The sequence below is a fragment of the Microtus pennsylvanicus genome, chromosome 8 (assembly GCF_037038515.1).
Source record: "Microtus pennsylvanicus isolate mMicPen1 chromosome 8, mMicPen1.hap1, whole genome shotgun sequence".
Lineage (NCBI taxonomy): Eukaryota > Metazoa > Chordata > Mammalia > Rodentia > Cricetidae > Microtus > Microtus pennsylvanicus.
In genome coordinates, this window is record NC_134586.1 from 27,949,299 (window position 1) to 27,965,456 (window position 16,158).

At 47.9% G+C, this 16,158-nt stretch overlaps 1 protein-coding gene across 3 annotated transcripts in view; it reads right to left on the reverse strand.

The window, feature by feature from the left end:
- The window catches only part of Cacna2d4 (calcium voltage-gated channel auxiliary subunit alpha2delta 4), a 100,455-nt gene that overhangs the window by 57,622 nt on the left and 26,675 nt on the right, over positions 1 to 16,158 (reverse strand). For 2 of the 3 annotated variants that reach the window (XM_075982982.1, XM_075982983.1), the window contains exons 12-18: positions 15,814 to 15,892; positions 11,411 to 11,544; positions 9,948 to 10,025; positions 9,227 to 9,307; positions 8,534 to 8,608; positions 5,179 to 5,265; positions 4,757 to 4,828 (exon numbers count right to left, since the gene is read on the reverse strand). In XM_075982982.1, the coding sequence (XP_075839097.1) occupies positions 4,757 to 4,828; positions 5,179 to 5,265; positions 8,534 to 8,608; positions 9,227 to 9,307; positions 9,948 to 10,025; positions 11,411 to 11,544; positions 15,814 to 15,892 (606 nt within the window). The remainder of the gene's footprint in view (positions 1 to 4,756; positions 4,829 to 5,178; positions 5,266 to 8,533; positions 8,609 to 9,226; positions 9,308 to 9,947; positions 10,026 to 11,410; positions 11,545 to 15,813; positions 15,893 to 16,158) is intronic. The other variant, XM_075982984.1, reaches the window with a different exon arrangement.

The following is a 16,158-nucleotide window of genomic DNA, read 5'->3' on the forward strand; positions in this document are numbered from 1 at the left end:
AGCAGGACATGGCCATCTCCTCCCCCAAGAGAACACTGCTGAACAAGGGCAGAAAGGACGCTAGATCTGAACAGTAGGTAGGAGGGCCAACCTAAGGGCACATAGAGACCTCTCTGCTTCTGTATGCAGTCATTTCCTGTTCTGGCTGACATGCCTTCCCTGCCATTATAGAACCAATGAGACAGCTGTCTTGGTGAGATTGGGGGTACAGGATATGTTCAGGTTTTTTCTCGTCCCTACTGTGATCTCTGGAGCTCTTGATGTCTAGTTCTTCAGTGGCAGCTGACGGTCTTCAAGTGTCTGCCTCATATCCGAGAGGAAGCAAGGAGTCCAGCTGGCCTTGAGCACCAAGACCTTTCCCGACACCAGCCTGGCTTCCCCCCCAAGTCAACGCTGCTGTTCCCACACTGACAGGGCTGGAATGTCACCACGCTGCTTTGTAACTCACTGAAATGTAAAATTTCCCTGAGATGCAGGGTTTTGTTTCCCTTTTGACAATAAGAATGTGTGTGTGGGTTTGTTGTCTAGTGTGACACACACTTTCATCAAAAAAGAGCAAGAGTTGGAAAACTTGTTAGAAAATAAACCTGAAAACTTAACAAAAAATAGAACACGCTATGTGTTGGCACTGGTAGACCTGTGGTTTCTCACGTGGAGCAAGACTAGACTCACGCATTCACAGAGGGTAAAGAGCTCAATTGTCCCTGTCCCACCAAGAGAACCAACAGTAGCCAGTGGCTGCTGGGGGCAGATAATTCTTCGGTGGCAGAGCCACTGGAGAGTTACTCATCTGCCAGTGGGTAGGTTTACATCCAACCCCACTTGAGTGGCCCTGGATCAACCCAGAGGATCACAAAGCAAACCCAAAAAGCCAGGGAAGTGGGACAGGGAGCTTGGTGTGTGTGTGTGGGGAGTGTCGGTGAGTGTGGAGAAAGAACAGAGGGATGGATATGGTCAGAATAAACTGCCAACAAATAAAGTAATAAACACTGAACGGGACCTGAAACGGGCTGTGAATCATCAAATTAATTTAGTTCGGGACCTGATAAAAAAAAGACAGCAACCTAGAGAGAGAAGTCGGAAGACAAACATGAGAAAGTCATCAGAATGAAAGAGAAAAGGGCAGCGAGGAGATTGGGTCTTAAAAGAAATTAGAAAAGTTGGAAACTAAGAACTTAATGAATTAAAAAAAAATCACAGTGGAAAGCATTAGCAATAGATACATAGAAGGAAAAACAGCAGGGGTGCCGGACAAGGTTGATGAACCCCTGCATTTAAACATTACTTAAGATAAAAATGAACATGATCACAACTTCCAAGAACTCTGGGGTCTCTTTAAGGCACCAAGCCTAAGAAGCTCCAGCAGAATAAAGAGCTTAGACTAAACACTCAAGGTGTAGATAATATATTTATTTCATGAATTATAGCAGAACAGCTCCTCCCCAGATTTAGAGAAAGAAATAGATACCTAAACACACCAGGCATTTAGAACCCCAAACAGACATGACCACAGAAGATCTTCACTATGACATATGGCATTTTACAGACAGGAAGTCAAAAATAAAAAGCAAAGGAGCTGTCTTAGTTAGGGTTTTCATTGCTGTGAAGAGACACCATGACCATGGCAACTCTTATAAAGGAAAACATCTTATTTGGGGCTGGATTGCAGTTTCAGAGGTTCAGTCCATTATCATCATGGCAGGGAGCATGACGGGATGCAGGCAGATGTGGTGTGGGAGAAATAGCTGAGAGGCTTATGGTCTTGTAGGCAATAGGAAGCCGACTGAGACAGACACTGGGTGGTAACCTGAGCATAGGAAACCTCAAAGTCTGCCCCCAGAGTGATACATTTCCTCCAACAAGGCCACACCTCCTAATAGTGCCACTTCCTATGAGGCTAGGTGGGCCAATTACATCCAAACTACCACAGAAGCAATAATAAGAACTTTGAGAGGGAGTGGAGAGATGGTTCAGTGGTCAAAAACGCCTACTGCTCTTGCAGAGGATTTGGGTTTGATTCTTAGCACCTATATGGCGGCTTACAATTTTCTGTAACTCCAGTTCCAGGGGATCTAAAACTCCCTTCTGGGTTTCCCAGGACACGTGCATGTCTGTACATTTACCCAGGCAATACACATAATTAAAAATAAAATAAATTAACTAAAAGCAGTAAGAGAAAAAAAATCTAACACATCAACAAAGAAAAAAACATCAGGCATATTTTTAGCAGCTCTCAGTGCCAGGAAAAGATGCAATAATGTATATGAGCCCTGAGAATACAGACCTGCTGACTAAGATCGCTGTGTCCAGCAAAGATGTCTTTAAAAGTTGATGGAGACGTAAGGGCATTTCAAGACAAACACAAACTTGACAGTTTCTCAAACCACAAAACATAAGACCGCCATATGACCCAGTCAGGACACTCTTGGGTGCGTGCCTGGGCAGTCTGAGGCAACACCCCACAAGTCCACCTGTCCTTCTTTGTTCATTGCTGCTCTGTTCATGGCAGCTAAGAAATGAATCAGTCTAGATCTCTATCAACAGACGAATGATTTAAAAACAGACAGAGCACACACACACAGACACACAGAAGTTTTGGAACTCCTCAAAAGAAAAGGGAAGTCATGACATTTGCAGGGAATTGAATGGAAGTGGAGATCATATGTTAAGTGAAATAAGGCAGACTAAGGAAGACAAACACTCCATGTTTTCACTCGTGTGGGATGTAGATTTAAAACGATGCGTGGGTGTCTATACAAATGTGTGCATTTATGTATCCATGTGCGAAAGTTATGAAACTTGAAAAGGAGTCACCAGGGGATGGGCGACATGGCAGAGGAGGGAAAAGAGGATCATGGGATACGTGTGATATGAAGCAGATGGGGGACGGGTCTCGGGGGAGGAATGGAACTAGCCAGAAAGGGTATCTACGTGGAAGCAAGTGTGTGTAGAGGCTAGGAAACCAGAAAGGGGCGCATGGAAGAGGAAAGACTTTAAAGGAGAGCGATAGAGAAGGCAATGGGACAAATGTGATACAGAAGTGGAAGGGAGCCCTGGGTGGAGGATGGGAAGATGGAGGGAGGGAGAGTGAGGGGAGGACTAACTAGAACTATGCAGGAAGTGGCATAAGGAAACCTGTTGCTCCATAATCCAATTTTATAAAGAGAAGAAATGTTTTTCTAGACACTCGAAGAAGTCTTTGAGACTGGAACTCCAAGCAAACAGAGCTCAAAGGCCTGAAGTCTAGAACCTGTGATTTTCCATAGTCCTAGTCTAGTTTCTGGCTTCTCTGATGTCTCCATCTGCAAGATGTAGATGATAAGAAACCGGCCTCTGTAGGGTAGCTGAATAAATGGGCATCTGTACTGTGCTCAGTCTCACTTCTGATAAATCTAGACTGCCATTATTGGTGGTGTTAGCAGTAGGAAGACAAGAATCTGTGTCCTAAGAAGCCAGCATCCCAGGTACCATCGCCACCACCATCCTGGTCCTCTGATGCCCGCATGTTTCAGGAAGTCTTGATACTCTGAAATGGTTTATTAGTAGCAATGAGCAAATTTCCCAGGCAGGAAAAGTTTCTGTTGCTCCCGGTTAGGACCCTGCCTGGTGGGTTTGAGAAGGATGGAGAGGCCTGGAGATAACCCCGGGCCCTGGGAGAAAGGGCGAGCGCACATTCACCCCCTGGGTGTACCAATGCGTTGGACATGGCACAACTGTTAAGGTTGTTGAGTGGCCATGCGCACATTAGGGTTTTCATGCTAGGTTCAATGTCCTGGCACGCTGTACCTTGGCAGAGGTCGTAGGGCATGTTGAAGGCACAGGGAAGGAACCATGACTCTTTTGTTATCAGTGGTGACCTGGCTTTACTGACATTCCCGGTGTGTCTGATGAGGCAGAAGTCCCACAGCAGTCCTGGAGGAGACCAAGTCCCTCTCTAGAAGGGACACTGGCCAGCACCTCTCAGTTTGGCCTCTGCGGAGAGTTGAGTACAGTGGAGGACAGGGCTCTAGTTGCTGCAGACAGATGCTGTGTTCTTTGAGCAGAGGCAGGTGGGTAATGAAGGAGGTGGTGGGGGTGGTTGCATAGGAGGAGGTGACATTTGCTAATATGTCAAGGGACGATGCAAATTCAGAGGACTCATCAGAGCCTTTTAAGTGAGAAGATGAAATGTCTTTTCGGATGACACACAGGCCTATACAGATAGTGGGGGTTTCTGATTTTGACTCTCTATAGTGAGGGTATTCGTTTCCATGCTCTGTGTTTGGATAAAAGTCAGCTATAAGGAGCGGTGAGCCTTTCCAGCCCTTCCCCATGTGACATGTTTTAGCAGAGCTGCTGGCAGTTTGCAAAATTAACTGTCACTTTCTCCCCTTCTATCATAAACAACCACAGGGCCAAATAGCAGGCAGTGGAGGGAAGAAGGAAGAGCTGCGAGGGACCCGGACAATCACCCTACTCTGTGGTTTCTATAGAATGGAGCGTCACAGACGGATCTCTGTGAGTTCAAGGCCAGCCTGGTCTACAATGTGAGTTCCAGGACAGCCAGAGCTGTTACACAGAGAAACCCCATTTCAAGAAATAAAAACGAACAAGCAAACAAACATAAAAGAACGGAGCATCAATGAAATCAACAGCACAGTTCCTGCCCTGCCCCCACCTTCTCTCTCTCCTCACAATCCCAAAGCCACAGTAAAATCTAAGTCCGGGCTCAGTGCTGCCTGCTGGGACCTCATGGGCACTGTCCCTCGTTCCTTACCCCTTTGTCCAGTGGCACTTTCACGTCCATGGAGTGAGAACCCGTTTCCCCGTTGATCATGGCAGTTCTCAGCTTTAAGAGGAAAGAAAGGAGAGTTGGTGCCTGTTCACCTGAAGAAGGGAGATTTGGGGCTTTGACCCTGTCTTAGGATTCCTAGGATACTGGTTTTTGTGTTGCTGAGACATAATCTCCTCTGGGTGTGATAGAGAAACTGGAAGCTAAGCACAACACCAAGCCCATGCTGGGCTTGCAGGCACAATTTCAGTCCTTCTCAGTCACCCTGTGACATCTTTAGCTGCTGGAAGAATGGCAGGCACAGAGCCGAAGGCTCTGCTCCAGAGCTGTCCAGCAGCCTCAGCATCCCCGTGCCCCCAGGGCCCACTGGGTGAGTAGCATCTCACACCGCCTGTCTCCGGACTCACGGTTTCTGCCTGGTCCTCCCACTCCACTTCCGAGAGGTCCACGCTGTTGTAGTTGGGTTTGGGTCTCACTGTCTTGCCGTCTCTGTACTAGAGTGGGCCAGATGGGACGAAAAGGCGGGGTCAGCATTTACCCTGTTCCCTCCACTCTAAAATCTTTCAAATACCCTCACACAATCAAAGCATCCTATGATCTCCCAGGATGACCCAGGCCAAACTTTTACTCAGTGTAAAACTGCTCTGGCCAGTGTGTGCCACAGATGGCTTCTGGCCTCCTGAGCGTAGCACATTCTCATGCCAGGGATCTCCTTAGTTTGTGAGACAGCTTGTCACAGTTTGGACAGCCCTCATTGCTAGGAAGTTCTCCCTCCCGTGGAGTTCAAACCTGTCTCCAAACTTTCACTTATTGCTGTCAGTTTTCTTCTGGAACCACCCAGAATGTGTTCCTCCCGACAGAGCTTGGGATGCTCAATCTTGACTGTCTCAGCTAAACATTCAGTCTGAAAATATCTCAGCTCTCTGAAGCGATGCTCAGCTCTGTCAATGTCACCCTGAAAACAGAGCTGCCAGGGAAGAAATCAATATTGCCCACGGAGTCTGGCCAGGAGGTGAGAGGTACGCTGTGTGGACTGAAACACAGTAGAGCTCTGACTGTCTCTGTTGGCGGCTTGGACGGCCAGGCCAGCTTGCCAGCCCAGATGGTGCCATTAGCCAGGCGAATCCCCTCGGTGTTCTCATGCGGCGCACTCCCTCCTACACGAGGGTGCTCAGTTTGCGAGCGCCCACCTATTTCTCATACATTCCCTCTCGCTAATCTCAGATGATCATTTTAGAATACTTTCTGAGCAATCGGTTTTCTCTTCCAGATTTTAAGGCAGCTGCAGGAGCATTTCATCTTGATAGATTTATTTTAATTGGTCAGGTCCAAGGGCAGATCAACAGTGTTTAATAACCACCTGGCTCCAAAATTGGACACGGATCCATGAGCCAGTTCTCCGAGCGGGGCGATATCCTCTTGTTCTTTCTCGCGCTCTCGTTTTCTTGCTTTCGTACCCTTTCTTTGTGACAGATGCCCTCAGTTGTCTATAATTACGCCTGTGGTACTTCCCTGGTCTAGCCTAGTAAAGCCATCAGTAAAGGGGAGTTTATCATCAGAGCACGTTAAAAACAGCGCCGTCTCCTCCTGAAAGCGGGTCTCCAGTAGATGTCTGGGAGGCTGAGTCCCTGTCATTGCTTGTCTTGCTTCTGCTAGTTGTTTCGTTTACGTGCATTTTATTTTTTCTGTCCTGATTGTAGCATGGTTGTCCCAACACTGTCCCTACTCGCCTTGCCTCTGTACCCATCGCCCACACGACACTCTGCTCTCAGACGTCTTCCTGACGTCCACGCTCACCACACAATGCTGCCCTGCCCTCTTATGCCTGAGCTGCTTTTCGGGAACAGTCCGGTGCATTTCCTAAGTCCTGACTACACCTGGCAGATGGTAGTCAGTCCTCAGCCTCTCTGGATAAACATGTAATCTGGCTAGGCCATTGACACAGAAAGGCCCCGGCTTGCATCTTGGCCCCCTTTTATTCTATTGTTAGGAATATCCTCTATTATTTTGATTTCTGAAATTGTACCTTTTGCTTGCCTGATAGCGCTTTCCTTATGTAGTACATGGCATTAACCTTACTGCGTCGTTTGGTAAGCACTGCCTGCCATGTGCCTTCACGCATTTTCTTTTCTTAATTAGATGTGTCCTTATGTTTACAGGCACAGTTAAATCAGGCACATAGTAGGTCCACAACATGATTGGCTGGTGAGAGCATTATTCGTGTGAGTTGCCTACATGGATGCTGGTAGGTGGATTTCTGGCCCATGCCCCTTCATTCTATCTGTCAACCCTGGGATCAACCTACATGTTCTCTCACTGCGAGTCATTTGATAGCACCGGTCCCCAAGAACCTGTTGGTATAAGACCATCCATTGTTTCAGATATAGGCCCTGCTGAGTCTGAATTGGAAAGACAGAGGGGAAAAGAACAATGTGTCCCCATAGGAGCCTTACCATGAACCTTAAGTGGCTCGGTCAAACGTCTTAGGGAATATTCTGTATCCACTTGAGCTAACTGACATGTGTCATGGTTCAGTGAGTCTCCCAAATGACTCCTGGAGCAGAGAAGCCCCTTCATCAATTCTCCTGCTACCCAAGACTCCTCTGGGGTTCCTTAGAAGACTGAAGAGGAGCAGATTTAAGATGTCTCCACGATGCCAGCTCCCTTTACCTCTCCAGCCATCATGCCAGCCATGTGGTCATTGCTACTACGGACAGTGTGGATGCCCCAGAGGCGGTGTTTTCAGATTCCAGGTGCTCAGGGGAACTCACGCGAAAACACCCACAGCTCCTGGACAAAGTTCCAAGGGTACAGGGGCTCTGGGAAGCATCAAAAGGTAAGCTCAGGGGGCCGTTCACTGCCCTTTTGAGAGGGCCTTGCTATTTTTAATTGTGAATTCATTGCTTACAATCCCTTCCCGGTCCTCTGGGGTTCTGATGGTCCATCTGTGGGTTGTAGGAGGGATGGACTCACTGGGACAGTTTATCTGTGATAGACGTCTGCAGTGATTAGGCTTTTAAAAAAAGATTTATTATTTTTCCTAATTAAGTGTATGCATGTATATTTGCGTGTGGGTATGTAAATATAAATGCGGCCATGAAGGCCAGAGGTATGGGATCCCCTGGGACTGGAGCTAAAGGGGGTTATGAGCTGGCTGAAAAGGGTTCTGGGAACTGAACCCAGGTGCTCTTAACTGCTGAGCCATCTCTCCCTCATGGTTTGTCTCTTAAACAGCTCCCCAAGGTCTCTATGTAGAAGGCTGGATTCCAGCATGGCACAGTTGGAAAATGGTGGAGAGTTTGGAGATGAAGCCCAGTCAGGGCTTTAATGTCCTTCAAGAGGGTTATGGGACTGGAGTCTCTCTCATTTTGTCGCCTGGGGTCAACGGGTTTACTCTGTCTCATGGTTCCATCATGCTATGCTGCATGCACCCCACAAAGCATTAAAACAAGAGGTTCAACCAGCCATGGACTGACGTGGTTCTTTCTTTGTAAGGTGGTGATCTCAGATGTTCATTCCAGTAACGGAAAGTGGACTGTCCTTCAGGGCTCCATCCTCACAACCCCAGCCTGCATTTCTGCTCTATGGTGTGATTTCATGTATTTTTTTACTGTGTACATCCTGTTAGATAATAAGTAGTTTGAAAACAGGTACAATGACGTTCATTTTTCTCTTGGACTGGCCAATGAATATTTAGCCAATTTTATGAACTGTCCCTAAATCTTATATTGTTAGAATCTCAAGGCAAAGATCTGTACCTACCAAAGGTCGGAGGTCAGGATGAAAGAGGATGTAGCCGTTGTTAGTATTCAAAAAGGCATATCCATGTACCCCAAGCTGCCAAAGCCAAGGGTTGAGGGCATTAGATGCATTGGATGGCTAGGTGGGGGAGGGGTTGGGGAAGGGAATGACTGAAGACAGAAGATCCTAGCAGTGGTGGTGTGGGAGGGCCTTCTGTCTATGTGTTGCTTTTATTGGTTAATGGATAAAGAAACTGGCTTGGCTTATAACATGGGAGGAGGAAGGTGGAGTTAGAGAGGAGCCATGGAGCCACTGGAGACAGACGCTGGGAATTTTACCCAGTAAGCCACAGCCACGTGGCGATATACAGATTAATAGAAATGGGTTAAATTAATATGTAAGAGTTAGCCAATAAGAAGCTAGAGCTAATGGGCTAAGCAGTAGTTTAATTAATACAGTTTCTATGTGATTATTTTGGATCTAAGTTGGCCGGGTGGCCAGGAACCAACAAGTGGTCCTCTTCCAACACAGTGGGTTTTAAACACAATCATATGTAGCCAGTGTCATGTGTCCCCTACTGGTTTCTGATCAAGCCACCATGGACTGCAGCCACAGAAATGTGAGCTCAAGTGAATTTAAGCTGATTTTCTCAGCTATCTTGTCACAACAATGGGAAGTTCTGGCTTACCCTTCCAGGATCCCCCTCAGGCTCACCTTGTATCGGGGTGCCAGCTTCATGAGCTCTCTTAGGGTCACGTCAGAGCCCACTACACCCAGGAGAATGCCATGGGATCGCTAGAAGGAAAAATGCAAGAGTGAGAAAAACTGGGCTTTACTGATCTTCCTTTGCAGTTGCATTGGAGGCTGAGTTTCTCAGATAAAAGTGTAGACTGTCAGAGGAGGCCCCGGGGCAAGCTCAGCTGTTAGGAAGATTAATGCCCTGCATTAATATTTAAGTAGTGACATTTAAATGAAATACAAAGCTAAGTGAAATATTAATATTCACAGCGGAGGACGGACTATAAGGACCATAGCTTATGTCGCCTCTCTCTAGTACAAGCATAAGGAAGTATTTTCTGACCAAACAGACTATAGAGAGCTCTGGAAATTCCCTCACTAGAGGCCTTCATGTACAAGCAGAATCTACCCACTTTGGCTAGTTAAGTGTGGTTCATCTGGAAGGCTAGCAGAAGATCCCATAGCCTACTGTTTTAAGAACAGAGCAGGTGGCAGTCACCCCCACCTCCCTTCCCCTGTCTGAGGCTGGGAGCTTTGGGAAAGCACAGACTCTCAGCTCCACAGTTGACCAGGAGGTTCTTGCACGGCTCCCCCAGGACTGAGCTCGGGAATCTGATCCCAATCCTTGCAGCTGGCTAGAGAACCCAGAGGTCTGGGATCTAAGCTACGTGCAGAGGCGTGGGGAGCAGTCACTTACCGTCTCGTTCTTTTTGCTGAAGACTGGCATGGCCACCGTGGTCAGGAGTACCAGGCTTTGTGCCTCTGAGGTGAAGAGCTGTTGGGGCAGAGACCAGAGGATTAGTGAGCCCCGGTGTGCAAAAATCCTTTGCACAGCAGCTTAGTGAAGAGGCTTTGTCTCCACCGCTGTCCTCTCTTTGCCGGGTCTCTGCTAGACTCAGGCCCGACTACTACCTAGGTGTGGCTTGGCCACCACTGTTCACAACTCAGTTCCCTTTGCTGTGTTTCAAGTCCCCAGACTTCGTTCTGCCAGGTCCTCAGCATGTCCTTAATACTCTCATGTGCGAGAGGCACAGGGAGCACGTGGGCTGGAGGGCATGGATGGATGGAAGAGGAACAAAATAGGAAGAGACAAGAGTAAGCACGCAATGTAGGGAAGTCAAGACAATGCTGAAGCAGATCTCAGCCTCTTTTCTTGCCTTCCTTTTGCCCCTCTCCCTCTTCTCCACCCTGGAGCACACAGCCTGTGACCATTGACCACCTGGACAATAGAGGGTCACCTACTTAGATGGACAAGGCTCTTCCCTGTGGCCAACAGTGTGGGACCGATGGCATCTCCTGGGCAGTGCCTCAGGGAAGAGCCCACTCGAGCTGGTCAGGTGCTCCTCTTACTATGCAGGGACTTGTGAATGGACTCCTGAGGGTTTTGTCCCCAGGTTGGCAAGGTGGTTTTCATCTTCTGCTACACGCTACAATAAGCATGCCCCTATCCTTAGACACAGAGAAGGTAAGAAGAAAAGCTGACAGCGTGCTGTCCCAGCCACCTCTGCCTCTGAGTTCTGGTCAGTAAGAGGTAAGGAAGTGCCTGAGCCAGGAGGCCCCTGAGCAGTCCGCTTTAGATGGCTAAGCACGACCCTGCACCACTGGCCTCTAGGACCAGGAGAAGGAGGAGGCTCAGCCTGGGGAGTAAAAATGGCTGCAGGAAGGAGCCTGGGTCCCTGTGTCCAGAAGCCTCATCAGCTCTGCGATGCCTACCAAAATGTCTAAGAGTCATCTCCACCTTTGTCTTATCTAAACCGCTGTTGTCAGTAATCCTAGTCTGTATATTGTCGCCAAGGCAGGGGCTCCGTACAGGATGTGATCTGGGGAAGAGGCAGGAAGGTCTCCTCACCCAAACAGCCTCCATGGCCTCATATCTTTGATATTTTCCCCTCCGTGTAAGGCATTGCTTCTTCCGGACAATGAACCAGGGAGTGCCAGGATGAAGCTGCAGGATGGTGAACTGTGGTGTGAACATTTAGGACGGTTGGGCACAAAGCTGGTGGTGGGATGAGGTCTGCTAGGGAAAGGAGGGCATGGGTGGTTTTTATCACCCTTCGTGAGTCCTCCTGAGGATCCTGGCCTCTCCCGACCAAGAAGTCACCTCTTGCTCCTTCCCTGAACTCTGCCCCCCCGCCCACCCGGAGGCATCGTCATGCTCACCCTGCTGTCCATATACGCCTCTGTCCAGATGACGTCATGATCGTGGTTGATGACCATGGGACGGCTGAGCACATGCAGGTACTCCATCACGTTCTCCTGGGCATCGGCCAGTGTGGAGATCTGTGTGTAGTAGCCTGAAGGGGGCAGGGCTGTGTGATCACAGGATGCAAAGGACAGGCTCCCCTTGGTCTCTGCATAGGGCCCATGCACCCCCCCCAGCTGCTGGGTAGCCCTAGCTAGGTCACTCTACTTTTTGGAGGCCATGCGTTGTCCCCCAGTATAAGACAAAGGCCTGCCCAGCTCCTGCTTGGGAGATCTTGGGGGATCTTCTCACTGCTAACACTTCCCCAGACAACAGCTAGGGGCCAAAGCTGCAGCAGTGGTGCCACCAAGTCTCCCACAGATGGTGCCTCCTGTCCCCGTGTGTCCTCAGCTCTCAGTTTCCCTCACCTTTATTCTCCCTAAGGCTCTGGTGCAGGCTCAGGCTATGGAGCAGACTGCTTTATTCTCTTCACATTAGGCACAGAGCTATTGGAAAGGGCTGTAAATGGTTTAGTAACTTTGGGTTTCGTCGCCCATCACCTCCCCCAAGCTATTCATTCCATATGCCAGCAAAGTGAGACAGCTTCCTTCCTTCCAAGCCTCTTGCCTCAGACTCCTAGAGAATGCCATTTCCTCTACGTGCAAGACCTTTCCTCATAATCTCCAGACTGGGAAAGTATTTTTCCCCATCGTTCCCTGCACCCTGCCTGGCCTATGCCTTGGTGCGAGCATGACACATTCCCATCACATTCACTGAAGTCCATGTGCTAGCTACACGAAGATCAAGACTGAGCCCCCTTGCCCCATCACTCTTGATCCACAGCCTTCAAACAGCACCAGATACCAAGTACAGACTCAGTAAATTTCTGTTGAATAAACACAATTGCATTGCAAGGCCAGGTTTTGGGTTCTGATCCCAGATAATGGAGAGCCATTGGTACACAAAACATTGTTCTAGAGAAAATACCACACCTGCTAGTTGTGGTACATATAATCACAGCACTTGGGAGACTGAGGCAGGAGGATCATTATGACTTGAGGTCAGGCTAGGATGCCCAGTGACAGCCTGTCTCATAAAACTAATAAATAGTGGCATTTGCCAAGAAGTCTGACAACCTAGTAGGTTCAGTTCCTGTAACCTGCATGGTCAAAAGAGAGAACTGAGTTCCACAGGTTGTCCTCTGACCCCTATCACGGCATGTGCTTGGGTACATGCACAGTGGGAGCACACACACACACACACACACACACGCACATGTGTGCTATAAATAAATAAATAAATGTCAAATTAAAAAAATTTAACCTCCCTTAGAAAAATCAATCAACAAATAAATAAGGAAAAAAATGAAAAAAAATGGGGCTGCAAATAGCTCAGTCAGTAAAACACTTGCCAAGCATAAAGACATAAGCCTCATCCCAGAACCCATGTAAAAAGGTGTGTGCGGTGGCCTGCCCTTGTAATGCCAGCGCTGGGGAGGCAGAGATCGGTGGATTCTTGAGGATCTCCAGTCAGCCTGACTAGCTCAGCTGATAAGAGAAAACCTGTTTCAAAAACCCAAGATAGAAGGCCCCTCTCAAGGAACAGCTCCTCCTGAGGTCCTCTGGCCTCCATACACATGCATGCATTTCCTCAATGTGTGCACACACACAAGAGAAAAAAGATGACCCCCTATTTTTGTCTTTGAACGGAACCAATGCCTTAATTTGCCACAACAGGAATGAAGGTGGGGCATAAGAGAGCTGACATTTAAAATGTGGGTCTCCCAATATAAATGCACACACCTATGAATACCTGATTTTTGACAAAGAAGCCATAATTATACTATGGAATAAAGAAAGTATCAACAAATGGGGCCGGCATAACTGGATGTCGACATGTAGAAGAACACAGATCTATCTCTATCGCCCTGCACAAAGCTCAAGTCCAAGCGGATCAAAGACCTCAGTATAAATCCAGTTACACTGAACCTGACAGAAGAGAAAGTGGGGAAAGCCTTGAAAACATTGGCACAGAAGATCACTTCCTGAGTTTTACACCAGGAGCACAGACACTGAGGTCAACAATTAATAAGTGGGACTTCCCGAAACTGAGAAGCTTCTGTAAGCAAAAGACACTGTCAGTAAGACAAAATGGCAGCCTACAGAATGGGATAAGATCTTCACAAACCCCACATCTGACATAGGAATAATCTCCAAAATATATACAGAACTCAAGGAGCTAAACATCAAAATATCAAATGATCCAATTTAAAAATGGAGCACAGATCTAAACAGAATTCTCAACAGAAGAATCTCAAATGGTGGAGATACACTTAAAGAACTGTTCAACATCCTTAGACATCAGGGAAATGCAAATCAAAATGACTTTGAGATTCCATCTTACACCTTCCAGAATGGCCAAGATCAAAACCACTAATGGCAGCTTATGTGGAGAAGATGTGGAGTAACAGAAACATCCCCCGCCCCGCTGCTGGAGGGAGTGAAAACTTGTACAATCACTTTGGAAACTGGTATGGCAGTTTCTTAGAAAATTGAGAATCAATTTATCTCAAGACCCAGCTATACCAAATTTAGGCAAATACCCAAAGGATGCACAATCATACCAGAAGACATTTGCTCAACTATGTTCATAGAAGAATTATTCGTAATAGCCAGAACCTGAAAACAACCTAGATGTCCCTCAACCAAGGAATGGATAAGGAAAATATGGTACATTTACACAATGGAGTATTTCACTCAGTTGTAAAACACGATGACCTCATGAAATTTGCAGGCAAATGTGTGGAACTAGAAAAGTCATTCTGAGTGAGGTAACCCAGACCCAGAAAGACAAAATGGTGTGTACTTGAAATGGCCAAGTGGATGCCGTAACAGGCTGCTCCGTCTTCTCTCAGGCCCCAGTTTCAGCTTCCTGAAACTGAACAAGCAGCTTCTGAAGAAAAGCCACGAATAGAGGACAGTCAATCTCCAACATGCCCAACAGCACGGAGGAGGCCTGGTTCATGCGGTACTAGGCCAGGCCAGGCCTGAGCCAGCCTCTACAGCAGCTCAGGAACAAGGCCTGGGGCTTGTCCCAGCTGATTGGGGTCATTGCCATCTTCCCTTTGTGTAGAACGGTTGGTCCCAGCACACCGGTATACTAAAAAAAGACTCTTCGCTTTTGCATCAAATAAGGTCTCTTGATGGTCTTTGTGGGTATTGACTCTGGGTACAACATACTCACTTATAAGTGGATATTGGAAAGGAAGTATAGGATAAGCAGCCTACAGTCCACAGCCCCAGAGAGTTTAGATAACAAGGAGGGCCCAAAGAGGGATGCATGATTTCCCCAGGAAGGGGAACTAGAGGAGATCTCCTGGGTAAACTGGGGGCGGGGGTGGAGATGGAGGAATGAGAACTAGAGGGAACTGGGTTGGGAGGCTGCATGTGGGAAGCAAGTGGGAGGCAGGATGGAGGGGAGAATAACAAATGAGACTTAATAGGGGGTCATTTCAGAGTTAGGGAGAAACTGGTGCCAGGGAAATCCCTAGGAACCCACAAGGATGACCCCGACTAAGGCTCCTAGCAATAGTGGAGAAAGTGCCTGAACTGACCATTACTGTAAACAGATTGATGACTTCCCTAATTGCCATCAGAGATACTCTATCCAGTAACTGATGGAAGCAGAGGCAGAGATCCATAGACAAGCACTGTGCTGAGCTCTGAGAGTCTTGCAGAAGAAAGGGAGGAGAGATTTGCACCATCTAGGGGAGTCATGATGGGGAAACCCACAGGGACAGCTGACTCAAGCTCATGGGAGCTCACAGACACCAGACCAACAGTCAGGGAGACTGCATGGAACCAACCTAGGCCCTCTGCAAGTGTGTGACAATCGTGTAGCTTTGAGTAAAGCTTCCAACAGTGAGAGCAGAGCCTCTCTCTGCGACTTAACTGCTTTTTGGTAACCTGTTCCCCATGCTGGATTACCTGGCCCTGCCTTGATATAGGGGAATGAGCTTGGTCCTGCCTCAAACTGACACGCCATGCTTTGTGCAAGCTCATGGGAGGCCTGTCCCCTTCTGAATGGAGATGGAGAAGAAGTGGATGGGGAGTGGGGTAGATGATAAATGGGAGGGAACAGAAAACTGGTTGGTATGCAAAATAAATAAAAAATGCTATTAAATAAAAAATTAAAAAAAGAAAAAAATGTGGGTCCCCTCTTGCCTCCTGCTCTGTCTTCTGTGTTATATATTTGTACAAGGCTTTATTTGAGGAGACAGTTCTCTTGTGTACACCCTGAGTTTGGATGTCTGTAAGCCCTGAAGTCTTGCCATCCCGCTGTCTCAGTGCGGACTGCAGGGCGCTCTCTTGCCGGCGCTTACCTTTGTTGTTGCAGGCGATCCACTTCATGCGGTCAGCAAATGTCACTTCTCTTCCGATGAGGTAAGTGAAAACTCGGACCTGTCCACAAGAGAGGGACTCAGGAGCTGCAGGCAGCATCGGTGCCATTTATCATGGGCTTACATGCAGGTCTTTCGTCTGGGTTCTCCGGCTGCACCCTCTTGGGCCAGAGAAAACCCAGAGGCCCTGGTGAGAACATGAACTGCCAGGGTCCAGGTGAGCATGGAACAGTTCTTATGTCTCAAAACCACTCTGGTCCTTTGTCCTGCATCCTTCCGCATCCCTCCTCCCGGCCCAGGTTGCTTACTTTCGGACACCCAATTAGA